We start from the raw sequence: 27,961 nt of genomic DNA on the forward strand, positions 1-27,961 counted from the left end.
GCTCGTAACTGCCGCGACAACCCAATTAAACCCTATCTTTTTTCATCTTCTTAAATCCTCCAAAACATCTCCAAATTCAAAAAATCAAAACCTCACAAAACTTATAAAATGGAGTTATAAGACAATAATATGGTAGTATATGTGGAAAGAGAAGCCATTAAGGTAAGTATCGATGTCTTTTTTGAGCTTCGAAGTCGATTTTGAAGTTTTTTTTTTTGAAACCCGTCGGCAATTTTCGACACATACAGGTCGATTTTTGGTCAATTTTCGACACCAACGTGTCGAAAAAGAAAAAAAAAAAAAAAAAAAAAAAAAAAAAAAAAAACCAAATTTCGACACCTACCTGTCGAAATTTGGACAATTTTCGACAGGTAGGTGTCGAAAAACACTATTGGTAAAAAAAAAAAAAAAAAAAAAAAAAATTTTTTTTTTTTTTTTTTACCAACAGTATTTTTTCGACACATACCTGTCGAAATTTGGACAATTTTCGACAGGTAGGTGTCGAAATTTGGTTTTTTTTTTTTTTTTTTTTCTTTTTCGACACGTTGGTGTCGAAAATTGACCAAAAAATCGACCTGTATGTGTCGAAAATTGCCGACGGGTTTCAAAAAAAAAAACTTCAAAATCGACTTCGAAGCTCAAAAAAGACATCGATACTTACCTTAATGTGTTCTCCTTTCATATATACTACCATATTATTGTCTTATAACTCAATTTTATACGTTTTGTGAGGTTTTAATTTCTTTAGTTTTGATATTTTTTAGAAGGGTTTGTTGTGAGATTTTTTAGAAGGGTTTGTTGTGAGGAAGATTTTTTAGAAGGGTTTTTGGGGAGGGAGAAGAAGGAGGTGGAGAAGGAGGGAAATGGTTTTTTGAGTTTTTGATTATTTGGTATTTAAGAAAGAAAAATAGTATTTGTAATATTTTTTTAGTTTTAATTTCATTAAGGGTATTAAAGTAATTTACAATTAATTATTTATTTTTTATTTTTTTGGTATTCAAGTAAGCAAAAGTTGGGATTTGAAATAGTGATCCCCGTAAATTATATATAATCATATTTTATGTGTGCTTTTACATGTACTTCGTATGTAATAGTACTTACGTACGTACTAATTAATAATGGCCAAATATAATTATCTATATATACACTTTTGGGTACAGAAGTTTCAAAGAAGCTGGTTACAAGTTAGCCAGCCAGTTTGAATATATAATCTGAATCTTTGTTTGACGACTCGTAAAAAGCTATGGCTGCGCGCGCTATTTAAGCGATAGACAACAATTTGTTTTCAACCTTCCAAACTTTTTCTAATGCTTCTTTTTTTTGGTATCCATACGTGTATATATACGCTAATCATGTAATCCAATGTATGTATTCAATTCAAGATATATAAATAAAAATAAATAGTTAGTGAAACAGTGAGAAAATCAAAGATTGTCGCCAGTCACCACCTAATAAATAAATAAGATTTTAAACAAAATAAATAAATAAATATTAAATAATAGTAGAAATTAAATTTATCATCTGACACTGATTTTTCTACATAATAAAAAGACTAGAAGTACATAATTATCTCATATTATATTTTTTTTCTAGCAAAGAAATTAAAACAGTAATTTCCACCATTTTGAGGACTAATAAATAATCCCCTAATAATGAACAAATCAGCTTCAGACAGTGGTTTTTAACTGTAAAGTCACTATCTCGCTGATGAAGCCGCCACCCCCTATTTTTCCACAACTCACAACTTTTCTCATGTATCTAGATCTACCCAAATTAACCTAATATATACATTTCATATGTAACTTTTTATTACCTTATTTTAATTTAATTACATCATATTTGTACGTATTATTAATTAGTACGTTTTTATTGACTGAAATCTGCCTATATATATCCCTTGGAAATTTTCTGTTCGTTTTTACACGAGTACATCTTCATGTTCACAGCCGTTGAAAGTTGCCCTAGCTAGTTTCAATTATTATTATTATTCCATTTCTGCATATACTGAGATAATTAATTTAGGATTATTTGTATTGATATATGGAGAATAATCATCCAATATTGCTTTCTCTGGATTCATCTACTAATTATCGAAACACGATGGTGAGTAGTACTAATTCATACTACAACAACGGATACTTGGATGGATTTACGAGCTCAGAGGGATACCCGTTATACTGCAGCTATGGAAAATGATGATGATCAGAAGAAATCATCACCATCAGTACTTGGGATTAATACCGATCAGAAGAAAAAGGGTACCGGTGGTGAAAAGAAAATTAGGAACCCCAGATTTGCTTTCAAAACAAGAAGCCAAGTCGATATACTTGACGATGGTTATCGATGGAGAAAGTACGGTCAAAAGGCAGTCAAGAACAACACTTTCCCTAGGTATTTTTTATATATATTTATATATATACAGCATGCTAGCTTGTGATCTTAATTAGTGAACTTTCATTTACATCATATATATACTAGGCTAGCTACATGTTTTTCTAATATATTCTTAATTACATGAAATTAAAGATAACTTCATGTGTCTAGATCATGCAGCAAGGAAGATAATTTACATACATAATCTCTATTCTTTCTGCTAATTTAGTTATTAATTAAATAAAAATCACAGTTTTAGAAGACTTTACTTTACTTATAAGTTTTTTTTTTCTTTTTCTCTCGTTTTGGCCTTTAGTAGTGAAATGTTATTCCGACCACAACAAATTTTTCGTACTCACAAATCTTGTAATTATACACCCTAAGCCCTAAATGTTGGTGGTTCTGGTGATTAGTATAACAGTATATAACAATGCTGTCATAAAAGATCGATTATATTTGGCTATATATTTATGTGTGTGTGTATATATATATATATATATATATATATATATATATATATATATATATGGTTATGTCTAAGTTATACAAAGAGCTCCACTGATTATCTTGAAGCATTTTAATGGTGCAAATAAATTACATATAATTATTAATCAAGATCAATATATTTTAAACTGTTAAAATTGACAGATTTAGTTACTGTATTCTGCAGAAGTTACTATCGATGTACTCATCAGGGATGCAATGTGAAGAAGCAAGTGCAGCGGCTATCTAGAGACGATGCCGTTGTGGTCACAACCTACGAAGGAAAGCACACACATCCTGTGCAAAAAACCACCGACAACTTCGAACAAATTCTCAATCAGATGCAGATTTATCTTCCAACAAATTAAACTGATGATAATACAATGTATTTTATTTTATTATTTCATATATAGATTTGTACTTTGCGCGTAATAACTGAATGAATTTTCAGTTGTACAGATGCAAGCGCAGCGTAGGAACTCCATTAATTAATTTTCGGTATAGTTCATCAAATATACCAAAAGAAATTATGTCATGTTAACTTCTGTTTTCGACCATTCAATCGTGACTGTAAAAGCAGAAAATACTTCAGTTAGGTTTTGTGCTGTTAAGTCATTTCTTTGTTGGATGCTAAGGATTAGATAATGACGGGCCCTGTTCACATAAGTGCACACAGAAATTTGATTCACATTTACCGATGACGACGAGCCTCTCAGTTGTGCTCAACGAAGAAGCAAAATGAAATAATAAATTACATGAAGAGATATTTTTCCTAAAAGAAATCATTACCCAATGTAGATATTTTGCACATAAACCAACTTCGAAAGGTTCACTGAGGTTTTGGTAAAGGACAGTATTGCCAAAAATTTAACACATTTGCTGCTATCTAGCAAAAACCAGCAGGAAAAAAAGAAGAGGAGAAATATTACAAGAGAGAATCCTACTTTTGGAAATATTAAGGAGGCAGGATGCAAGAACAGAAACCATCATGTTAGAAGAGACCAAAAATCATTATTACTCAAGAACTGGAGTATAGAGTACAGTGCGGATAATCAAGACTCCATATGCGCAACTGCATAGAATTTCAATATACAGGAAAACTTCAACCATGTGCAGAATCTAGTGCTTGTCATCCTTTGGAACATCTTTCCCTGGTATTTCCTTTGGTTTCGCCTTCTCCATTTCTCTGCAATAACATCAAACATTAAAATCGTACACTACTTATTCAACTTACATTTAAAACTTAAAAAGGAAGAAGCTAGTAGTGTGTAGTGTTTGGAATTGGATCCATGTAAGATTTGTTTTCTGTGATTTCTTCGATCAAACAAGAATTTCATAGTATCCCTTATGCAGCACACTAACTTCTTTTCTTTATACGAGGGAGGTGGAATAGAATCAGTACTTGAATCAATTCAAATTTGAATGGAAATTCTCCGAATACAATTCTAAAACTACAAATCCTCGATATCAAACAATATTTCATAAGAGTTAATTAGTTTGAAAGAGGTATTGGTTCTTCCACCATGAAGAATTGCTTAAAATGTAAACAAAAACGAATTCTCAACTTTCCAATTTATACAGTTTCGTCCTGTAAACCTAACATCAGTTTGTTTGTTCGGCAATTTCAATCAGCATTTCATTGAATCATCAGTCAAACATTAAAATCCAGGAAATGAAAATTCATACAAAATTCCTCCTATGAAATTGATCTCGCACACCTTGATTAAACAAAAATAAATAAATAAGAAATGCATATTCTGATCAGCTGATTCTAGTTCATCAGTGGATATAGCTGGAACGATAGCAAATGAGAAAGAAAAGAGGGATAATTTGCGTACTTGGCAGCGGAGGTGGACTCTTCTTCGAGCCACTTACGGATGTGACGGACGTTACGGCGGAAGACGGTGGCCGATTGCTTCACATCGCTTCTCAATAGCAACACCACGGCGCTCACTCCAGCCACGGTCAGTATAAAATTCGTTAATGCCATTTTCCCCCAATCGATTAATCCTGATGATTACAAACAAATCAAAATTCGAAATGTAGGGTTTTTGACGAAGGGAGGGTTGAATCTTGGATGAGAAGAAATTGGGGGAACGGGCCACATGTAATGTAATTTCTCAATGAATTAAGTTCATGTTAGGCTAGGCCTACTTTTCTAATGGACTAACAAGAAAACAATTGCAGTGTTATGGGCTGATCAGAAGGCCCATATAAATTAATTTCATTTTTTTTAATTGAAAATGTAGAAAAAGGGGATTGTATAGTGAAAAAAAAAAAGATTGATTTAAAATGGAATCTGGAAAAGAGGAATAAATCAAATCAGGGAGAATAAATTGGTGTATATCTTATCTTGGAACAGCAGTGAAGATGCAATATCCACAAACTTTATTAATGTCTAGTACATGTCCGACTTATAAAAGCAAACTGCACCCACTTTCTTTCACTATTCTAGTTTCCTTAACTATTGCTTCCCAACTCCAATCAACTCTTATGTATTGTCTACTATACATTTGTAATATATAACTAATTTATCATTACTATCTTATATTATAATTTTATTTAACTATAAATTTTGATTTTTTTTCTTGGAGGGGCAACTGGCCGCAAGCATGCGCACACGTACCTTAGCTAATTACTACAATATGAGAAATATTCAATTCAAAATTTATAAATATTACGTACGTGAGCCAACATTCTAGCTAGAGACATATATATTTTTGTGGCTTGTGCTGCATTGAAAATATCAGCGCTGTAAAGAAAAGTCATAGCTAGAAAAAAGCAGTTGGAGCATATATATATATAGAATATACATTGGGTACAATACATACACATATATGTTGCAAGTGATCAAGTGATTATACATACATGAAGAATTGGACATGAGTATAAAGTTTTGGAACCTTCTGAAAACGATGCACTTCTTATCCTTTCACCTCATCATAAGTATATATATATATACCAATTCATTGCTTTTGTTTCAAGTAATTTTGGCTAGATATTTTTCGGAGGAAATTCCCTTTTCCAAATTAATTACCTAGTCAACAAATTGATATATTATTAATTGGTGAAACAATATTTGGATAATCAGGCATCATTAGGAACTGTGTTATCCACTCAGTTATCTACTAAAACAGTCCTCCTCCCTTCTCGTGTTAATCATGCATGATGCATGCACGATTAATAATATATAATATAATATATTAATGGAATATCAATAATAAAAATCAAAATATACGAACAATCACAAATTATTAATTGAAGAGTTGATTAGACCCAACATTAAACATGATCAATCCAAGACAAATGAAACGTATCAATCCATCTGACGTGGTCCATTTTCAAAGGTAGTGACCAATTAGAGGCATCTATTTCCCTTGCAAAAGTTAAAGAGATACCAATATCTAATAAAGCACTAATAATCGAAACAGATCATATTCCCTAAATAATTGGACCGTATCTTACAACCTATAATCATTAACTTCTTTTAACATCAAAAAACCAGTAATTAATTAATTTCTCTAAAGAATATTCTCTAATGTCGACCGATATTTAATTTGTCTAATTAATTATGCTTGCTTGGTTAAGCTTCTTAATTATTATAACTTAACATAAAATATTACATAAGCTTCTTCTAAGTTCCTTTACAGCTAATATTTATCATTATATATTTGTTTTTTCTCGAATATATAGATATATGTTGCTTTCTAATATATTTAGATAAAAAAGGCAATTAACTTTTCACAACGTAACATATATACCGATAAGTACAACTTGCCCATGCATATATAAATACAAAGGTTTCTCAACCAATATATATCACATATATCCTATATAAACTAATAGCCAATAAAATATACATATAGATTATATCAATCCAATAATATTTATATAAATATCAATGGATTCAACAGGTGGCAACAAGCGCAGAAGTTTGATCTCCAGGTCAAAGCTAGTTATGTCTATCTACCGAGCGGCTAAAGGAAGCCCAGCCAATCATCAGCAGCCGATCAATAAGCCGGCCACCAAGCTGGGTCCCACTTCATCTTCTTCTTCGAAGATGGCTGGAGGAATCATTATTGTGAACCAGGATCAACAGACACCCAAAGTCGCGTTTGTAGTGAAAGAGAGGAATCGCGATTCTTACAGGAAGCTCGAGAATTTCTACGGCGGCGCGGCTGAGGATGAAGCCGTCGATGCCAAAGCTGCTAGATACATTTCCAACGTTCAGGAGAGGTTTCGTCTTGAACGTGTTAACTCCGACCGCAAGATCAATTACGATGAATTCATTCATCTCTAGCCGATATTTTATATATTATATATATATACATGCAGCGGGATGGCATGCATTAATTAAGTTAATTTCGTATTAGTGGGTGACTAATTGTATGAAGATGTTTTCAATATGCTTCTAGTATATGGCCGCTTCTACTGTTAATTAATTATATTATAGCAGTTATTAATTAAGCTACTTCTTACCTAGCCAGCACATGCATTGTTATAAATTAGGTTAATAATTAAAGATTTAGTATCAATATCTTATCTAGAGTACTTGTACTTGGCAAGTGGGACTTTATTGTAAAAGATTCTGAGTTCAATAAGCTAGATATAATCTTTATATCCCAATCTAAATTATTAAATAATTAAATATAATATAATTTTGTTATCAGAACTAAAATTGATTAATTAATTAATTAATTGCCAGTTAGCTATCCAGATCCCGGACAGGATTCAAACTTTTTGAGTTAATTTAATTACTTACACAGATTTCAATATACTATATATCGCTATATGTTTAGGACTGCCAAATTTTTTAGGCCTCCACTCTTGTAGCAATAGCATAGGCAGTTTGGTGATCAAGAAAGAAATTGATACAAGAACTCATGAGTTTAACCCTAATTAACTATTACAAATAAACCCTAATTAACTATTATAAATAAATCCTAAACCCTGATCGGTGTTATCAAGAAAATAAACTGATCGGCGATCATAGATCTCTCATTAGAAGAAAGAAATCTTTCGAAAAATTATAAATGGTGATCTGTTTGCAGTTGGCATCATCAGCAGTTTGTCTAACTAGCAAGACGACTATGTTGATATCGTCTCTTGCAAAATTACCGTTGTCTTGTTCGCGAATTAGGTTTACAAGTAACACCCGAAAAAGAAATAACATAATTACTTCAAGCTGCAGATCAGGTGGAGATGATCACGTGATAGAATTGGCAGATGTTATTGATCTCCGGGCAGAACAGATGCCGAAGCACGTGGCTGTAATAATGGATGGAAATGGAAGGTGGGCAAAGAACAGAGGGCTTTCACCACAACACGGCCACAGAGCTGGCTACAAGTCTTTGAAGAACCTCGCTTTGAATTGCACTCATTTCGGCATTAAGGCTCTCACCGTTTTCGCTTTCTCCACCGAGAATTGGAAACGCTCCAAGGTTTATATATATATATATATATATATATATATATAATAGCAAATTTAATTTACATTCGAAGAGTGATCGATCAATAACGCGTACAGGTGGAAGTTGGCTTCTTGATGAGCTGTTTTGAAGATTTCATACGACTAGAAGTGGACGACTTAATCCAGCGGTATATATATTATATATAATATAACCTTAAGTATAGATGTATAATATATAAGCTGATACATTATGGACATGCATGCATGCATGATATATTTTATGGATGGTTGCATTGACAGATATGATACGAGATTATCGGTTATTGGGGATACATCGAGACTTCCGGAATCTCTACAGACAGCAATAGCATGGGGGGAGGAGTTGGGGCGGAGTAACGGAGGGTTGCATTTAGTGGTGGCGTTGAACTATATTGGTGGCCGTTACGAAATAACGGAGGCAGCAAAGAAAATAGCGAGACGAGTGGAAGAGGGAATTTTAGGGGCATAAGAAGTGGACGAACAATTGTTTGAGCAAGAACTGATGACTAGTTTCATGGAGTTGCCGAACCCTGATTTACTGATAAGAACAAGTGGTGAATTGAGGATTAGCAATTTCATGCTATGGCAGTTGGCTTATGCGGAGCTCTACTTTTCCGACACATTATTCCCCGATTTTGGACAGGCTGACCTCGTTCAGGCGCTTACTTGTTTTCAGCGGAGGAACAGACGATTTGGTCAAAGAAACAATAGTTATAATAAATAATTGACCAGCTGGATGAGATCAACTTGGTCATTTTTACTCAATATATATGCATGTGGAGGAGTTTAAGAGTGCCTAGTAAATTAGAATTAATAATAAATGAGTTGATTTATTGTTAAGTTTTGAGCCCAATAGAAATGATCTGTTTGTGATCTGGGTCGATTACTTAATCAAATACAGCCCAACGTGTGAAATTGGGCCCAATGCAACTAAAACCCACTGATCCAGTCAAACTAAGATCTGAACCGTGTGTTTTAGGGTTTCAATCTGAACCCTCCATTTCCCCCCATACTTCTAATCTTTCTCAACCCTAGCAGCATTCTTCTGCTGCGCCGTTTCTCTCTCTTCACCTTGTCCCCTTCTCTCTCTACAGTGTTTCATCACCCATTGTCGTTTTCCGGCGACACCGTCGCAGGTATTACCGGACAATGGATGTCCTTGCCGTCGCAGCACATTTAATGCTGAAGACCGTTGAAACTCCGTGTATTTATACTGTGGTAAGAGAGAGAGACAAGTGTGATTCGCCTTTTATTCAAACTGTGATTTCCCTGGCCTTAATCCTCTTCTGTGAGGGTTTCGGTACTTTGAGTGCAGAAATCTGGGTTTGTGCCGAGTGGAGAGGGTGAGTTATCCACCGAGTTGACTGTGCATGTGTTGGTGAGTCAACTCGGAGTGAGGTTTTGGGGTCAGATCTAGGGTTTTGGATCAGTGGCTGTTTGCTTGGTGCTTGTTTTCAGTTGGTGTTACCACCAGACCTTGGATCTACTGAATGAACACTGGAAAAGGGAATTGAGCCGTTCTTATTCAATATTCTTGATTTCTTTCTCCTATCAGTTGTTCTAAATTGTTTTCTCGGATCCATGGTTGTTTTGGAAAGAACCTGTTCCTAACATTTATTGCCATTTTTACTGAAAATATTTTATTAATTATATAATAGAGTACCTCTCCTTAATTCAATGTTCTAAATTACTGTATTGATATTGTTCTTAGTGAAGTAGTAGATAATAATCCAATAAAATAGTGTTTTTACCATCATCAACAATGATGATGATCTACATATTTAGGACACATGATCAGGATGTGTTTTATTTATTTATTTATTTATAAATTAACAGTAATATGAGTTGTTTGATGATGATGATGATATGCAAATTAACAATCTTATTAATTAGTATATATTCAGGGAATGATATGATGAATTAAATATATATCTTCATGACCAAAAATAAGCTTTCATCCACATAAAACAATAAGACTATTATTGAAGTATATATTGTGATGATGCTAAAGTTAGACTACCTTAGATAGTTGATGTAGAGGGAGCTGGAAGAGCAGAGTGGATCACTGACCCACGAGTTTGATGACCTTGAGATACCTGCGATCATAGAACACGTGAACTAGGCCGGGTTGATCCGGCGGAAACCCCTCCGACGCTCAAGTCAGACGTGCGGATAGTGGAAATAGTCCAGAGAATACATGTTATAGTATTACTCAGATAATAAGATGTACCTTAAGGAATGAGTTCAAATGATTATTTATAGCTTAGTTGAGATTGTCGGGCCCAAACCTTACTTGAATGTGGTTGGGCCTCGGTGATTGTGGTCTTCAATATTGGGTTTGTGACCCAATTGGTAAAGGAATTGTAGGTCCATTGAATCGGCCCAATTAGGCGTATCAAATCGTAAAACCAAAAAGAGGAATTATATGATAAATAAGAGACAGATCAGAAAAAAAAAAATCTAAAGTTAGCTGGCCGACATAAAAATATAAAACATCGAACCTAAATTAATAAAGGGGCTATTTGACAAAACCTCGCCATTCAATTTTGACTTCTTAATAAATCAATTTTCTTTAATTGAATTTGTTATAAATCCAATTGACTCAAATTATCCAAAATGCCCCTATTTACTATTAGTCAAAGTTACCGTATTACGTTATTATGAAAAATCAATAAAAAAAAAATTAAATACACTGATCCCTTATTTCTCTCAACTATCTCACCCCATCCCCATATTCTCTCCCTATCCCACTAAATTTATTGAAAACGACTATGAAAATAAAGTAAAAATTACTATAAAATAAGCATAATCCACATTAATATTAATGTAATCCCACTATTAAATTAGTGTAACCCACTGTTAAATTAGTGTAATTCACTACATGTTCATCGAAAACCACTATTAAATTAGTGAAATCCACTTATTTTTTTTTTCCACTCGGGTTACAAAAATTAAAATCCACTATATACTCACCGGAACTACTATAAATTTATCGTAAACCATTGTAAAATTACTGTAAGAATCACTGTAAAATAACGTAATCCACTTTACATTAACAACGTAATCCACTTTACATTAACATAGTCTACAACAAACTTATCGAAATCCACTAAAAAGATACGTACATCCATTAGTAACACAACTAAAAAATAACAAAACGGAAAAAAACGTAAATTCACTATACATAAATCCACTATTCGAAAATCCGCTATGTGAAACGTAACCCACTACTATGTCCAGAAAAAAATGCAAGACCAGTACACCACCACTAATAATTAAGGCCATCTCTGTTTACGCCGGGGCTCAATCTCCCACCTACAGTAGAATTTATTAACACTTTATTTAATGGAATATCCTTTTAATTTCTTAATTATATATATATATATATATATATATATATATGCAATTAATCATTGTACGTTTGCTTTTCTCATCTTTCGCCATCACTGTAACTTATTTATGCTTTACTTAAATCCCCCTTTCCTTTTTTTTCTTTCCAAACAAATTTATGTCGGCGTGTGAGCCACCATTATTTTGGTCTTTGCAATTGAAATCATGTAGCATATAAGCCTATTTTTTTCATCAAAGCAACATCTTCCTACAAAATACCGATTATTGCATTCTCATAAATTCGCAGTAAAATTATTAATGAATTTATATAAAAGTCACCCTCAATTATAATTCTGCCCCACAAACCCTAAAAATTATAGAAAGATGATTAAAACAACAAAAAAATACGTTTTATTTTTTTACCTCCGCATAGAGATTGCACAACGACCGGTGAAGAGAGAAGAAAGAGGGGTGGTGACGGCGCCGGTGGAGAGAGAAGAGACAAAACTGAGGCTGAATGGAGAGAGGCGCAACGGTCAATAGAAAAAAAAGGGAGAAAATCAGATCTAGAGGGTAAAAAGTAAAGAAACAAATATTACGTATATTTATGTTCAACCCTAAGATACCTTATAATAAGATAAGGGTATAATAGTGATACTTAGGTCTCGTTGATTAGTATCTCACTTACTAATTAATTATTTAGTCAGTAAGATGTTTGATTCGTTAGATTAAATCTTATATTAAATTTGTTAAATTCTGGTATTTAATGTGAATTGTCCAAAAAATATTTTAATTAAAAAATTAAGATATTGTTTTAAGGATAAAATTGTATTTTCCTCTTTTAATCACCTCTATAAAATTAATCGCAGGGGGAGGGGTGCTACTAATTTAACCAAATAATAGCACTTAATTGCGGGCTTTGAGTATAGTAGCGGACTTGACTAAATACGAATCTCATCAACCAAACATCTTACTAACCCCTACTATTTAGTTAATAGAGGTTAATAGCACAGAGCAAACGAGGCCTTAATTCATTTTTATTAATAAAAGATGTTTTGGATTTATCTTAAAAATACAAAATAAATCGGGGCTCAGTGTAATTGCACTTGTGTGATGAAGGGGTTTTGTCAATCCCATTAATAAAAGTTATTGATTAGAGACTGATAAATTCTTTTAGGTAGTTTGGTAGGTTTTTATCATTAATTTCGTTATTATTTTAGGGAGGCTCGCCAACTTCTTTTAGGCTCCGTACTGATGTTGATATAGCAATAGAAGAGGAAGTTGGGTAAAAACGTACGACTCGCCAAATTGATTGCTGTATGATAGATCAAATCCCATTTATTACATTTTCTCTAATACTACAAAACTCTATATATGTCGACCATTAATAGGATGTTGATGGTTCAAGAATGCATTACAATTATTTTAGTTATGTCGATCGACATAACTAAAATATTGATCACGTTTTTTAAATGTTCCCATCTACTTTAATTATTAGCGAGTCGACATCTCTAACCCTAGCTAGCTATTATAAATCCTAAACAAATTAATGTCACGAAACTCAAAAAAAACAAAAAAAACAAAAACAAAAATTGCTATCTTTACAGTTGCCAATCCATCAGCAGCAATTTGTGTAACTAGCAGGATGATGATGACATATCTTGGCAATTCTTCATCATCACTTATTAGGTTTTCATGTAGTACCGACGACGACAAAAGAAATATTGTAAAGTTGCGCCGTTTACATATTGAACAACAATTGCGAGACAATGGGCTGCGGCCGGAACCGATGCCGAGACACGTGGCAGTAATAATAGATGGGCATGATAGGTGGGCAAAGAAAAGAGGTGTGTCAACAGTAGACGGCCATAGAGTTGGTATCAACAATTTGAAAAACGTGGCTTTGTATTGTAGTCAATATGGGATTGATGCACTCTCTTTTTTCGGTTTATCCACCGAGAATTGGAAACGCTCCAAGGTTCAATTATCATATATATTATTCTAATATATCTAAATCGATTATATATAACAACAAATTTTATTATATTCGTCCAACTTCAAGTGATCGATCAAATTACAGGTGGAATTTGGCAACTTGGTGAGCTGTTTTGAAGATTTCATACGACTAGATGTCGCAGACTTAATCCAGCGGTAATAAATCCTATCTATATAGATACGTGCAATGTATATGTATGCATGGATGATGAATTTGTTTGACAGACATGATACGAGATTCTCGGCAATTGGGGATATATCGAGACTTCCGGAATCTCTACAGTCAGCAATATCATGGGCGGAGGAGTCTGGGCGGGGTAACGGAGGATTGCATCTCGTGGCGGCGTTGAGCTACGGCGGCCGTAATGACATAACAGAGGCGGCAAAGAAAATAGCGAGAAAAGTAGAAGATGGAATCTTAGGTGCAGAAGATGTGGACGAAGGTGTGTTTGAGCAGGAATTAATGACTAGTTTCATGGAGTTGCCGAACCCTGATTTACTGATAAGAGCAGGTGGTGAATTGAGGATTAGCAATTTCACGTTATGGCAGTTGGCGTACACGGAGCTCTACTTTTCCGACAAACTTTTCCCAGATTTTGGACATGCTGACTTCGTTCAGGCGCTTTCGTGTTTTCAGCGGAGGAATAGAGGATTTGGCCATAGAAACTACAAATAAATAATATATATTAATTCAGTATGTTAATTCAGTATGTCATCGATGCAATTAATAAATATTTTATATTAATTAACAATAATAAAAAGGGCTTGATTTGAGTAATACAATCGAAGTATATATTACGATTAATCGTAAAACTGAAAAGAGGAAATTAAAGAAGAACAAATTTATAAAAAAAAAAAAATGTATTGCGAGCTAGCCGACGTAAATGTGAAAACCAATGGCAATAAGGAGGATGGTGATAATGGCAGTGAAAATGATGGTATGGACCAAAATGGAAAGACCACTGGTTTTCATGTTGTTGAACTCAATTGGCCTATTGCTTCCGGGCAGTTGGAACAGAAGCCCCGGCGACAACATCACGAACAATATTACTGCCACTAGCACCGGTGCCAAATCAGCTGCCATTGTATATATATATATATATATATATATACTCGATCTCTATTGGCCTAGGTAGCTAGTTTTAGGATGATGATTAATCCTTGTTTAGTATATATGTATAGGTGTTGTAGTAACAACGATCGATGGTGCAACATTGGATTTGACGTTCTAGCTAATTTGTTCGGCCGGCTTCTTTCGATATAATAATATAACTAACTGGGCTGGGTAGTCTTATTAGATTTTCTCCTATTGGGCCATCACATTAATTAATTAATTAATTAATTAGTCTCTTAATCTAGCTTTTTGTCACCAATAACAACCCCTCTTAATCATTTTGTTGTCACATGCAAGTCACGTGCTTCTATATCAGTCGAAACCTATAGAAGCAAGCAAGCATTCCGAAACCTATAGAGCTTTAAAGTAGCTTGTCATCCAACTTTTGACATGCTTGCTTTTTCCCAAATTCCAAATCTAAAAGAAAAGCAACGCCAAATCATATTGCACCAAAATTAAAGCAATTCCATTATCATGCATGCATCATATATATACATATATAATATACTTTCCCTCCTTTTAAGTTTAGCATAATATCATCAACATCCCCTTGGCCTTCTTCATTAAGATAAATCAGAGTCAGTCTCTAGAACAATCCATTATATTTCATTCCCCATACTTATAATAATTTCCATCAACCATTACCCAATATAAAAAAACCAAACTACTTGAATAAGCCATTAAAAACAGAGAAAACACACACCGAATTAAGATCGAGGAATAATATTATTGAAGAATGGGTGCTGATTGGGGACCGGTGGTGGTGGCGGTGGTGATGTTCATACTACTCTCACCGGGGCTGCTGTTCCAACTACCGGCGAGGACGAGGGTCATGGAATTTGGGAACATGTATACAAGTGGCATCTCCATATTGGTTCATGCTATTTTGTTTTTTTGTATCTATACTATCTTGATTATTGCTATTGGAGTTCATATACATGCTGGCTGATCATCTACTTAATTGTAATTAATTAATGTCAAACATGCTTTCTAGTTATTTCTTTTCTACCATGGAATGTTGATTCACTCAGTTACTCTCCTCATGTAATGAAATTCTTGGCCTCTGTTTTGTAATCAAATCTAGCTGTCAAATAGAGGTTGAAAGAATTAGTAATCACAAACAATAAAAGTTCATCAACACAGTATATATGAAAACAGAATTTCTGATGAGAACACAAACACACGAGCACACAAACACGAACACGAGAATACAAGAAGCTTATATATACAACAAGACGTGGATCTTGCTCCGATGAGATTTAAGGGGAACGGCCGATCAGCCGGTGTAGATGTGGACATGAACGGCAAATGTAAGAACAGCATAAAAAGCGAAGAAAATAAGCGTGTGTACGGCGATTGCCTTTCCATTAGTCTTCATGGTTCCAAACTCCACGTGTCGGTTCTTTCCGGGGATCTGAAAGAGCAGCCCTGGTTGAAAGAGTATGAAGAGTACCACACCGATGAGCACCGGCCCCCAGTCCGCCATTAATCCTTTTTTTCTTACACAAGGGTGAGATTTGTGCAGAGGAAGGAGAAAAATAAGTGAAGTTAAATCAACAAGTGAGGAATATAATTCTTTTTAGTGCTTGTAGACAAGGACACTTGGGATTCTGGAATATTTTGTGAGCAACAGAATGAATGAACGGTGTGTTTTTGCAATAAATAAAATGGCAAAACTATATAGAATTCCTCCTACTTTTGTGGGATTCTTCCTGATCACCTTGTAGACAAGTTCAGACCCAAAGACCCTTTTTTTTTGTACTTAATTATAGCCAATAGGAAGGTAGGATTATATTTTCAGAGCGAGCATGGGTTTGTTTATATATGATAATTCAAATATAATACAAGACTCTTCCATATTAAACAACAAGAGGTAGATCTTGCGCCAATGATAAGCCGGTATAGATGTGGACATGAACGGCAAGAGTTAGAGCAGCGTAAAAAGCGAAGAAGATGAGTGTGTGTACGGCGATTGACTTTCCATTGGTCTTCATTGTTCCAAACTCCGTTACCCCGCCCAGGTATCTGAAATATCAGCCCCGGTTGTAGTATTACGAACAGTACCACTCCGATAAGCACTGCCCCCCAATCCTCCGCCATTTATTATTTTTTCCTTTTTTTTCTTTAATTCAGACAATGGTGAGATTTAATTTGCAGAGGAAGGATATATTAGGATCGGAGGAAAATAACAAGTCCTCTATTTTTATTTTTATTTTGGGATTCTGGAATATTTTGTGTAATTGCAATAAATAAATATATATTCCTCTTACTTTTGTGGGATTCTTCCTGATCATGAAGACAAGTAACCCCAGCACCCTTTTTTTTTTATAATATATTTCTTATTATTTATTCTCCTTGCATAACTTGTACTAAAGAAACAATACAAGTTGGTGGTAATAAATAAATAAAAATCAAGAATGAATGATTATGCAGGAGTGATGATAGCCACAGCACTGTTTGGATTCATGTGCCCAGGATTGCTGTTTCAGCTTCCAGGAAGGAATAGGGCAGTTGAGTTTGTAAGCATGAACACAAGTGTGTCTGCTATAGTTTTGCACACTGTTGTTTATGGTTTGCTCCTTTTTCTCTTCCTCGTCTTGCTCAACGTACATATCTATCTCTAGTCACATATCTTCAATTCAATTACCTTATTTTCTCCTAACATACATCTTGTATCGAATATAATGTTGTTATTTCCTAGCTTCTCTTCTTCTCCTGTTTTTTTTTATATGTCCAATAACAACAATCTTGTCTTTCTTCCTTATGTTTGTTTTACCTTGTTTGTCATGCAATTTTCTTGAATTTATTATTACACAGAAAGTTGTGTCTTTCTTTTTTCTGGGTTGCAGATAAAATTCCATTAAAATAGCCTTTAAACGGCCAGAAAAGAAAAAGGGAAAAACAGCACCAATCATCGGATAATCGTAATTTTAAAAAGTAGTTTGATTTGTATTTCCCAATCGAACAGAGTGAACATCTAGAGAGCGCAAACAAAGAAGCCTTTATTATCTACTAAGAAATAAATGAACACAACATATTTTGTACGAATTACATAAACTTAAAAACTCGTTACTCATCAATGAAACAGAAAATTTGCAAATCGTGTGAAGGTCAATGATCAGCCCATGTACATGTGGACGCCGATAGCTAACAACAAAATACAAATGAGAACAAAGTAGATAATTGCATGAACAAGTATCGATACTCCACTCGTCTGGAAGTTTCCAAACTCAACAAAACGGCTCCGGCCCGGCACCTGAATCAGCAAGCCCGGAGTCAACAGCACAAACAGCACCACCGCTACGAATACCGGGCCCCAATCCGACATCTTCCCCTTCTTATTCTTCTTCTAATAATACAAAGACAGAGTATAACTGTACAAAGTGGGGCTGGAAATGGGCTTAATATATAGATCAAGTTTTGGATGAAAGGGAAGGTTATCAAATGAAGCTATTTCAGATTCAGCACGTGAGATTTGGTTGCTTTGTGGATCAAAATTCTTACAAATGCTTCCTTTTTTCAGCGTATACCTCCAACTGCACGTCAGTGGGTTGGTGTCTTATTTTATCTGGAGATTCCATCTTAAGTAATGTATTATCACTAATTAAGAAAAGCATTACTTGTCTAATTGGTACAAGTAAGAAAATTGGTCCTCTAAGCTCGAAAATTGGTTCACTGTGAGCATGTTTACGACTTCAAATGTAAGTATTCCCACAAGCAAATACTTCGTTCACAAGTGTAGCATCAATAAATTTGTTTGTGTGTCTGAAAATATGCTACAACTACATAGAGAATGAGACTAAAAGAGAACCCGTACATCACAATTCGTACGATTAAACTTCCATTACAGGCTTTAGAGAGTTGATAAAATGAAATTCGCCTATCAATTGGGAATTAGTCTGAAACCTTCACAATAACTGGCAAAAAGAATGCACAAACAGCCAAGCAGATGAATCTAAACCCAAACTTTTTCGGACCCTAACAGCAATATTTTTTTTTTTGTTTTTTTACTTTGGAATACAAAGTATAAAGGCAGAACAGTCAACAGTTCATTCAACCTCCAGCTTTAAATTCAATCGACATCATGCATAGTTCAGGCGGAAAATGTCATTTAGCACATAGAAGCTTCCTTGCGGTGTTGGCATCAACTGGAACATCTGCTCAACAAAAAAACACAACTGCGGAGGTGAGAAGATATTCCAGGAATGAATGATTTACGACATTAGAAAATCTTTAAAGATCAGTTGCAATTATGACGATATACCGAGGAAGAAGAATCAAATGGCCTTGACAGTTGCAAGTGTGGATGCAAACTATCAAGAACCAGATCATCTCTATGCAGTTTATTTACAACGAACAAAGATTAAAAAGATTCATTTCCCACAATAACCCACATATACCGAGTCAATTGCACCTGACAAACATCACTTCTAAATGATAGATGAGGCAAATAAGATTTGGCAGTTGGCACACAATATAAACCATTGCAAGATATGAACACTTATTTAGCAAGTATGCAGAAAGCTAAGCCTCGTGTCCTCTGCAATTAAGTATATGAACAATACCAAAATTCACACACACACAGACACACACACAATGTAGCTAGTAGTCACTTTGTTGAAGGTCCACTAAACCTAAAACCTTCTGTCTAAATCGAACATGTATTATGTGTTGTTGATTTGGGATATTGATATTCCCTCCAACCATTGTATGTGAGCTCAAGATTTCTATACCGATTCCCCTCCCCTCCACTCCCAACCTCATAGCCAATTTGAAAATTTAAACTATTTGGTATGCGTTAAAAGCCATTGGGATTTCTCATTTTCCAATAGGATTGCATCACATATGCTTAAACTTGACAAGGAAAGAGCAATTAGCATTTACTTCCATAAACATCAACGAAGAGAGAAACTTCCTTATACATACATACAGCTTAAAAATTGACAAGGAAAGATCAGTTACCATTTACTATCATAAACCACCCCATCTACAATATGCTTAAACTTGACAAGGAAAGAGCAATTAACATTTACTTCCATTAAGAGACGAAATTCCATACAAAATTATGATTAGCTTGCATAATCTCACATCCAAAAGATGAATTAACATCTATACTATTTCCATGCATACAAGACTCAAAATAAGTGGAGCATAACCATTTTAAAGTGAATATCCATGAAAATATCACGGCAAATCAGGATCAGCAGCATTGATTAGAATATGATTTGATAGAGCAAAATCAGCATATTAGTTTGAACTCAACTGATTTAGCTATCTCTTCAGTAGATTGAGTAGGTTTCTCATTGTACAAACTAGATTAGCGGGATTTACCTCTAGCCCCATTGTATATGTATTGTACAAACACCTTGACAAGAAATACAGTCGAAAACATATCAAAATTCATTATGGTCTCAGGGCCATCTCCATCAATTGAATAGAGTTTCATCCTTTTACACACCCACCTACCCCTCCCCCCACCCCACCCCCTCTATCTACCTAACCATATTTCTTTTTCAATTAAAAACAGCAATGGAAAAATGTCAATCGGCTAATAAACTGACAGCCTCCCCTTCGAAGAATCTACTTCCAACTAATCAAGGCACATAGCATACTCGGATTAGAAGTTCTACACGCAAAACTTTGAAAGGAATGAACTCCAATCTCGCAATCTTACTTGCATAAATAAAAGCTCAGTTCATCTAAATCTTAACCAAGCCAATTGAAATACCATAAGACATAATAGTTCCTTTCAGGCCGGATTACCTAAAACTTGCTCCAAATGTACACACCTCAATTTAACAAAATACACAATGAAAGATCCATGACATATTTTTCACACATAAGAATCATATTATTGTATGCCAAGAGGTTCCTGTAACATAAGACAGGCCTGATTCGAGCCGGCCATTCAACATATTTACCTTCTTACTGAACATACACGTATTAGCGACCAAATGAGATACTCATGACCTATACTAGTAAATGACACCATGATCTGTACATTACTAAACATATATACAGTAATTAATTGCAAACGTTGCATCAAATCAAGCACCAAAACCTAATGTTAAACATACAATAAAATTTGGGCAATAATAAACCACACGATCATTCAATCAATAGCTCAAAATCAAAAATAAAAAAAATAAAAACCAAGAGATGCTCGTAAAATTACCTGACTGAACTTGAGCGCGTGCTGTTCGCCGGCGAGCTGGAGATTACCGGAGACGAAAACAAGCATACCGCCGGCAGGACCAGATGGCTGGCAATCAACAGTACTGATCTGATGCTGGCACTGCTGGAAAGGCAAACCGGTGAGTTTAGCCACGATGTTTTGAGATCCCATGATTTTCTGCCCCTCGAAAGTCAGCATCGAACCGTCCTGGTACAGGTTAGCAAGCCCGGCCCGATTCGCGTCGAACGTCGAATAGTAGTGCTCAACGAATGCCTTCGCCACAGAGTCTGGATCCATTTCTCTCGTTTGCCGTCGCCTTTGTTTTTTCCCCTGTGTTTTGCGTTTCTCTCTTATACTTGTCTGAGTCAAAATTGAGCTCTCTCTACGCAGGGCTTATGAATGAATATTGATGAATACTATTTTATATTTATTTCTTTTGTGTGGTTTTTTTCCTGCTGAAGAAATACGCTAATTGATTTGTGGCAGCCTCCCGTTGTGGGACCCACCCCACATGAAATGTTCTCGAAATTCAATTGTTTATTATTATTTACATATGTTTAATAAGCTTTAATTTAATAAATACATAAGATTTAGTAATAGACCGTGCCTCGGCCCAAAACTTAGTAAGACAATTGGGCCCAATGAGTAAGCAAAATATCTATATATAGTAAATAAAGCACATTACACCAAATTCACATTAAAATAAAGCCCAATGGGTACTTATATGCAACGCAATAAGCCCAAATAGACTTCATGTTCACGTGTTAATATTCTCATTTCTTTATTAGATCTTCCAGAATAAAAAAATATATAATTAATTGAATTGCCAGCAGCAATAAAAAACAATTATCCTCTTAAATTAGGTGTTACATAAAAATTTGAAGAATAAAATTGAGCATTTAGATAAAGAAATAGAAAAAATAGAAAAAAGGGAAAATGAAGATAGAGAACAAAGAGGTGAGATGAAGTGAAGTGGGTGGTGGTGCAACATCATCAAAATGTGATAATTGACACGCCTTTAATTGTTTATGAGCGACAAAGGGAGGACAGCCACGAACATATTTAAATTATTATTAATATATAATTAATTGTTTAGTTGTTTATGCATTTTTCAACATTAATTTTGTCCTTGATTGGCCCACCTTATAATTATTTAAATGAATAATACGTGATCAATGTTAATTATCGAGGATCATAGTCACATTTGAAGTCGTATTAGAGATAAATAATAGTATGTCATTTTCACAAATACCTAAATATAAGACTATATATCAGCCACCCCATACCATATGAGGTTCTTGAGACCTAATTAAACAATTTAATAGTTTAAAAAGACAAATGATGTAGTAATATGATATTATAATTGTATTAACTATTAATCATGATGGTGGCATGGAATATAATAATGATGTAATTAATTTTGAATATACATATATATGGTATATAGAGAGATAAGAAGCAGAAAGTATAAGAGATGAGCAGTGAGTAAGCATTCAAAAATGATGACTGAGATGGAAGAAAGGGATAAGGATGGATTTTTATGTTTGGCTGGGAGCTAAAGGGCCAAACAACTACTCATTTACACAGAGATGCAACACAGAAAGGCCATTTATTCTTTCAAAATAAATTATAACGAGGGCATTTATTATTTTTTTATTATTTTTTGTATTTTTAGGGGAAGGGAGCATATATATATATACATATTATATTTAAAAATGGCTTTTTGGATGAAGGAAGGCCAGGCCATACAATTTATTTTCAAGAATTTCGTTACAACAATAATCTATTTTAGTGGAAATTAAACTTGATGAAATTGGTATAGAAGTTGGTCGCAGTTTTAGTACGACCCTCAATTTAAATACATGAATGTTTCCATATAATGGAGAGTTTGAAATGTGACCTCTAACAATTAGACAATGAATCACCCAAACTAATATCGTCTGTTACAAAACTTTAGAAAAGTATTATAATTAATTCGATTTATGTATTATTCAATTATAGAATATACACTATTTATAAGTGATATATGTCTAATTACAATTGTTTCATGAGGCAAACTTACATCTTGTTAGTTTGGCCATTAGCCAACGTGTGTGTGTATTCAGTGCGTAGCATCAACAACATTATGTATTTTGCGGTTCAAGAAAATTCAAACCTAAGTTTCACACGCAAAGAAATTCTAATTTCATCTAAAACCGAAACTTAATTATCTCGTAGAACTAACTTCTAAATATTTGGTTACGTTACATACAAGTATCAATTCAACCACATAAAATGTTACCAAATTGAGAAAAATCAAAAGTCAATTCATTTTATGGAATAATCTTTTTTTAATACCTAATCTACGGAAACATGAAAATAGTTTTTCTTAAATTTTCTTTTCAAATTTAGCACGCCGCCCTCTCCTAAATGGCCAAATAATCCACCACAAAATTAGTGGATAAAAATCAACTAATGACATCTTCAAGGACCATCTAATCACAAATTAATATGCAATTTCCCCAAATATTTTAAATTAAGTTATGCTTTAGATTGAAGATGCATGAGGTAATCCGTATCGACGAGATCAAAAAGTTCTGAACTCTATGGCCTAAATGGCGTTTCAAATTTGTCTCTCGTAAATTCTAATTTTGTTGTCCACCATTTAGCTAAATGGGCAAATAGTTCAAACTGGGTTGGAGTCATTCCTCGGTGTTTATTCCGATTTCTTATTTTTGCGATGGTTACTCTCCCAAATAGTTTAATATATTTTTTTCGTTTACATGAGATATGCGATAAAAAACTTTCAAATTTGTGTTTATCGCATATGATTTTTTACAAACCATATGCGATAAACACAAATTTGAAAGTGTTAGCAGGAAAATCAGACTCGATCTCCCATAATTCACTTGTTAGTCCACCACTGCAGACAACTCCATAAATTATTTGAATTACCGTTGATATATACATATTTGGGCCGATCCAATATGCGGTTGATTACTTATAGATGACTCAATGTACAGCTCATCCCATTACTTTAATGTTATAACTTATAAGCCCTTCTAAGGCCTTTAATCTTACTTGGAGTTAATTATGTAATAAAAATTCTACTAATTTAATTATAAACAATCCAAATACTAAAATAGAAATTATTTTTATTAATACGTGCTACAAATATTAGAATAGAAATTAAATAAAATAAGAATACCAGATCCAAATTTTTTTTGAGTAAATCGGTGGATTGTATAGTCCTTTTTTACAGGTCAATTTAATTATTTGTATAGTGGCAGCAGTCTGTACTCTGTAGGGACAAACATGGCAACATGTTCTTTAACTTTTCAAATATAGGTAATGATCACATGGAATCTAATCGATCTGGAAATATTGCCTCATTTTAAACGAAAAATGTGTCAAAATCTCTTACATTAATTAAAAGAACTAAACTATATACTAATTAGGTGGGATTCAATTTCCATTAATTAAAAAGGAAACGTACATACAGAATCCTATGCCCCATTAATCATGATTTGTCATAGTGTTAACTATTTACCCATTTTTCCACCATGTGGAAATGTCAATTACTTATTACTACTAACTTCCATTTTTCTTACCATAAAAACATTGACCAAAAAATATTGATGATTACACAATGTGTTAAAAAGCAGCTAATTTAAGCATAGCTTAAATCGATTATCAATTAATACGATTTCGAATTTTCTTATTAACGGTCATTAGGTTGAACTTATCACACATAATTAGTCAATAGTCAATACTGTATTAGATGTAGTAATTTTTTCACTTTTTAACTTGATTAATTAAACCCACTCATATCACATAATTAAATGTTTAAGGTTATTTTAGTCTTTAATATATTTTTTTAAAATCAAGAAATAAATATATTAAAAAAAAAATAATAAAAGGAAAAGAAAAATGAGCGAAAAGCTTGAGACCGTCCTGTATCACTACAATATTACATCCATCATTATCGTTTCATTTCTCCATGATCGGTCCTTATAAAACAGCCAGACAACAACTCATTACATTCAACTAAAATCTTTCTCCAAAAAACAAAAATACAAATTTTCCACACCCCATCTATTTTATTTATAAACCCAAGAAAAAAATAAAAATTCAATCTTGTGAAGAAATAAAAAAGATGGGTTGTTTCACTGAGAGTCTATCTTCATTCTTCAACAACAGATGGCTCGTTTTTGTGGCTGCAATGTGGATACAATCCTGTGCCGGAATTGGGTATTTATTCGGCAGCATATCTCCGACGATCAAGACTTCTTTGAACTATAACCAGAGGCAGGTTGCGAGGTTAGGTGTGGCCAAAGATTTAGGCGACAGCGTCGGATTTCTCGCCGGAGGTTTGTCTGAGGTTTTGCCCTTGTGGGGTGTTCTTCTTATCGGCGCTGTCCAGAATTTTGTTGGGTATGGTTGGGTTTGGCTTGTTGTTACTGGTATAGCTCCTGTTTTGCCGTTATGGGCTGTGAGTATATATCTCTATCATTTTTATTATTTAATTTTCATCAATTCTTGGTGTTCGATTTTGTGGGATTGTTGATTAAATTAATCTGTTTTGGGTTTTTGTATATCTGATGATCCGATTTTGAATCAAACAGATGTGCATTCTTATATTTGTGGGAACAAACGGCGAGACATATTTCAACACGGCAGCGCTCGTCTCTTGTGTCCAAAACTTCCCGAAAAGCCGAGGCCCGGTTGTCGGGATACTCAAGGGCTTTGCTGGATTGGGTGGTGCGATCTTAACTCAAATGTACGCCGTGATGCACTCTCCGGACCACGCTTCGCTCATATTCATGGTTGCAGTGGGGCCCACAATGGTGGCAATTGCTCTTATGTTCATCATCAGACCGGTTGGTGGACACAAGCAGATAAGATCGTCCGACGGTTTCAGTTTCTCGATTGTGTACAGCGTTTGCCTAATCTTGGCTGCTTACTTGATGGGTGTCATGCTTGTCGAAGATCTTGTCGATTTAAGCGAGACGGTTGTTATAATCTTCACCGTCGGTCTTTTGGTGCTATTGTTGATTCCCATTGCAATTCCGGTCGCATTGACTTTTTCTACGCGGTGGTTGAGGCCTTCGGTCGAAGAGGCGCTTTTATCCGACTCGCAGAAACAGGATCCTGGAAAATCGGAAGACGATTCGCAAGACATCATATTTAGTGAGGTCGAGGATGAGAAGCCGAAAGAAGTGGATTTGCTTCCTGCTCATGAGAGGCAGAAGAGAATTGCTCAACTGCAGACGAGATTAGCGCAAGCTGCTGCCGAAGGAGCCGTTAGAATCCAGAAACGTAGGCCCCGCAGAGGGGAGGACTTCACTATGATGGAGGCTTTGATAAAGGCTGATCTTTGGCTCATGTTTTTCTCCCTTCTGTTGGGCTCTGGTTCCGGTTTGACTGTGATCGATAATTTAGGTCAAATGAGTCAGTCTTTGGGGTACGACAATACACACGTATTCGTTTCCATGATCAGCATCTGGAACTTTCTTGGCCGTATTGGCGGTGGCTACTTCTCCGAGCAAATCGTCAGGTATAATATGATATAAACTTCGCTCACTTTCTCGACAATATGTGCTTTATTATCATTACTGAAACATTAAATGCCAATTCAATTTTAAATACCGTTTCGACTTTGATTTTGACCCTTTTCTAGTGTGGTTTTGGTAAAATTTCAAAACACGGAAATGTTAGTCCTTTGAGTTAGCTTTCTAATCCAACTTGAATCAATTAGACTGGATGTCAGGTGGCAAAGTTATGCGTGACTGAGTTGCGTTTTGAATTTTAGATCAAAGTTGTGGGCAATGTTCATTGATTCGTGCATATATTTTTCACACGACATTCAATCTTGATGATTTAAGTTCAATTAGGAAGCTAACTCAAAGAACTACAAACTCCGTGTTTTGAGTTCTGCCAAATTCAGCCTCGCAAATGGTCAAGATCACGTTTTTAGTCGAAACGGTATTATCGAAACCGAAACGACATTTATCACATCCCTTATAATTATTATATCATTTTTTTTCTTCTTTCAGGGACTATGCATATCCAAGGCCTGTAGCAATGGCAGCTGCACAAGTTATAATGGCAGTCGGACATTTCTTCTTTGCTATGGGCTGGCCTGGAGCAATGTACATCGGCACACTTCTCGTGGGCCTCGGATACGGCGCCCACTGGGCCATAGTACCCGCTGCTGCTTCGGAGCTCTTTGGATTGAAAAAATTCGGTGCTTTATACAATTTTCTCACACTAGCGAATCCTGCTGGTTCGTTAATTTTTTCGGGGGTTATAGCGAGCAGCATATACGACAGAGAGGCGGAGAAGCAAGCTCAGGGGCGGTTGCCTGGAATCAGCCGTGGTTTGTTATCTTCGTTTTCGAGCTACGTTCGTCTCGAAGAGCCATTAAAGTGCGACGGTGCTATTTGCTTCTTCTTGACTTCGTTGATCATGTCTGGGCTCTGTATTATCGCGTTTATGTTGAGCATGATTCTTGTGTACCGAACGAAGCCGGTTTACGCGCAACTGTACGGTAGATCGAGGAGGTAGAGTTGAGGAAGTGTTTATTATGTGTCTGCATGTTTTTGTATTTCTTTAAGTAGTATATTTATATATATTCTTTGAAGGGGCTATTTGATGGTCTGAGTGATATATTTGTGTTATAATATATTTGTGTTTTTATGTATTTCTTTCTATTCTTTGGACAATATTATTCGGGAAATTTTGAGCAGAATAAAACAGATCGATGAGATGATTCATGATTGTTATGAATGAAATATTCTTGGTTTGTATGGTTTATTAATATTGTGCCTCTGTCTTCCCACATTCTAATTTCTTGTATCTGTGTCTTGGATTAATCAGACCATTTTGATCGAACGGCCCACATTGGATTATTATTTGGGCTCTAATTGCCCAATACGATTAATAGTCCATGTCGTTTATTCGGCTCCAATTTTTTTTTTTTTTTTTTTTTAAGTGTAATTCTAAATTTAATCTCGACATATGCTGATTATTGGTTTATTTTATAATTCCAATGATCAAGTAA

General features: G+C 34.7%; 11 protein-coding genes and 1 pseudogene across 12 annotated transcripts; 6 read left to right on the forward strand and 6 right to left on the reverse strand.

The window, feature by feature from the left end:
- The first annotated feature begins 2,016 nt into the window (after positions 1-2,016).
- Positions 2,017-3,359, forward strand: LOC105964455 (putative WRKY transcription factor 43). Its single transcript, XM_012988966.2, has 2 exons — positions 2,017-2,391; positions 3,044-3,359. Exons 1-2 carry the CDS (start codon positions 2,144-2,146, stop codon positions 3,222-3,224), a joined length of 429 nt encoding a protein of 142 aa, XP_012844420.2. The 5' UTR covers positions 2,017-2,143; the 3' UTR covers positions 3,225-3,359.
- A 488-nt stretch (positions 3,360-3,847) lies between these two features.
- On the reverse strand, positions 3,848-4,888 carry LOC105964462 (uncharacterized). Its single transcript, XM_012988971.2, has 2 exons — positions 4,695-4,888; positions 3,848-4,042 (listed from the first exon to the last, which is right to left on the reverse strand). The coding sequence occupies exons 1-2, from the start codon at positions 4,844-4,846 to the stop codon at positions 3,976-3,978; spliced, it is 219 nt and encodes a 72-aa protein (XP_012844425.2). The 5' UTR covers positions 4,847-4,888; the 3' UTR covers positions 3,848-3,975.
- A 2,958-nt stretch (positions 4,889-7,846) lies between these two features.
- Positions 7,847-9,201, forward strand: LOC148769851 (dehydrodolichyl diphosphate synthase 2-like). The gene is made up of 3 exons (XM_088818879.1): positions 7,847-8,297; positions 8,384-8,454; positions 8,567-9,201. Exons 1-3 carry the CDS (start codon positions 7,890-7,892, stop codon positions 8,772-8,774), a joined length of 687 nt encoding a protein of 228 aa, XP_088675005.1. The 5' UTR covers positions 7,847-7,889; the 3' UTR covers positions 8,775-9,201.
- Positions 9,202-13,088: 3,887 nt separating this feature from the next.
- Positions 13,089-14,321, forward strand: LOC148769852 (uncharacterized). The gene is made up of 3 exons (XM_088818880.1): positions 13,089-13,613; positions 13,716-13,786; positions 13,856-14,321. Exons 1-3 carry the CDS (start codon positions 13,185-13,187, stop codon positions 14,304-14,306), a joined length of 951 nt encoding a protein of 316 aa, XP_088675006.1. The 5' UTR covers positions 13,089-13,184; the 3' UTR covers positions 14,307-14,321.
- A 76-nt stretch (positions 14,322-14,397) lies between these two features.
- LOC148769853 (uncharacterized) lies at positions 14,398-14,915 on the reverse strand. The gene has a single exon (XM_088818881.1). It carries the CDS (start codon positions 14,712-14,714, stop codon positions 14,502-14,504), a length of 213 nt encoding a protein of 70 aa, XP_088675007.1. The 5' UTR covers positions 14,715-14,915; the 3' UTR covers positions 14,398-14,501.
- Positions 14,916-15,357: 442 nt separating this feature from the next.
- On the forward strand, positions 15,358-15,823 carry LOC105964795 (uncharacterized). The gene has a single exon (XM_012989303.2). It carries the CDS (start codon positions 15,481-15,483, stop codon positions 15,691-15,693), a length of 213 nt encoding a protein of 70 aa, XP_012844757.1. The 5' UTR covers positions 15,358-15,480; the 3' UTR covers positions 15,694-15,823.
- A 66-nt stretch (positions 15,824-15,889) lies between these two features.
- On the reverse strand, positions 15,890-16,366 carry LOC148769854 (uncharacterized). The gene has a single exon (XM_088819161.1). It carries the CDS (start codon positions 16,228-16,230, stop codon positions 16,021-16,023), a length of 210 nt encoding a protein of 69 aa, XP_088675287.1. The 5' UTR covers positions 16,231-16,366; the 3' UTR covers positions 15,890-16,020.
- Positions 16,367-16,523: 157 nt separating this feature from the next.
- LOC148769855 (uncharacterized) lies at positions 16,524-16,900 on the reverse strand (annotated as a pseudogene).
- Positions 16,901-17,069: 169 nt separating this feature from the next.
- On the forward strand, positions 17,070-17,444 carry LOC148769856 (uncharacterized). The gene has a single exon (XM_088819163.1). It carries the CDS (start codon positions 17,162-17,164, stop codon positions 17,366-17,368), a length of 207 nt encoding a protein of 68 aa, XP_088675289.1. The 5' UTR covers positions 17,070-17,161; the 3' UTR covers positions 17,369-17,444.
- Positions 17,445-17,726: 282 nt separating this feature from the next.
- On the reverse strand, positions 17,727-18,201 carry LOC105964445 (uncharacterized). Its single transcript, XM_088819162.1, has one exon. It carries the CDS (start codon positions 18,070-18,072, stop codon positions 17,863-17,865), a length of 210 nt encoding a protein of 69 aa, XP_088675288.1. The 5' UTR covers positions 18,073-18,201; the 3' UTR covers positions 17,727-17,862.
- Positions 18,202-18,544: 343 nt separating this feature from the next.
- LOC105964435 (nuclear transport factor 2B) lies at positions 18,545-21,450 on the reverse strand. The gene is made up of 2 exons (XM_012988946.2): positions 20,920-21,450; positions 18,545-18,901 (listed from the first exon to the last, which is right to left on the reverse strand). The coding sequence occupies exons 1-2, from the start codon at positions 21,214-21,216 to the stop codon at positions 18,827-18,829; spliced, it is 372 nt and encodes a 123-aa protein (XP_012844400.1). The 5' UTR covers positions 21,217-21,450; the 3' UTR covers positions 18,545-18,826.
- Positions 21,451-24,822: 3,372 nt separating this feature from the next.
- On the forward strand, positions 24,823-27,718 carry LOC105964409 (protein NUCLEAR FUSION DEFECTIVE 4-like). 2 transcript variants are annotated; one of them, XM_088819158.1, is made up of 3 exons: positions 24,823-25,390; positions 25,524-26,455; positions 26,955-27,718. In XM_088819158.1, exons 1-3 carry the CDS (start codon positions 25,055-25,057, stop codon positions 27,463-27,465), a joined length of 1,779 nt encoding a protein of 592 aa, XP_088675284.1. In that variant the 5' UTR covers positions 24,823-25,054; the 3' UTR covers positions 27,466-27,718. The 2 variants fall into 2 exon arrangements, with proteins under 2 accessions (XP_088675284.1, XP_088675285.1); XM_088819159.1 differs by having other exon boundaries at positions 24,899-25,361.
- Positions 27,719-27,961: the final 243 nt, after the last annotated feature.

The sequence above is a fragment of the Erythranthe guttata genome, chromosome 6 (assembly GCF_056151865.1).
Source record: "Erythranthe guttata isolate IM_541 chromosome 6, IM_541, whole genome shotgun sequence".
In the NCBI taxonomy this organism is placed as follows: Eukaryota; Viridiplantae; Streptophyta; class Magnoliopsida; order Lamiales; family Phrymaceae; genus Erythranthe; species Erythranthe guttata.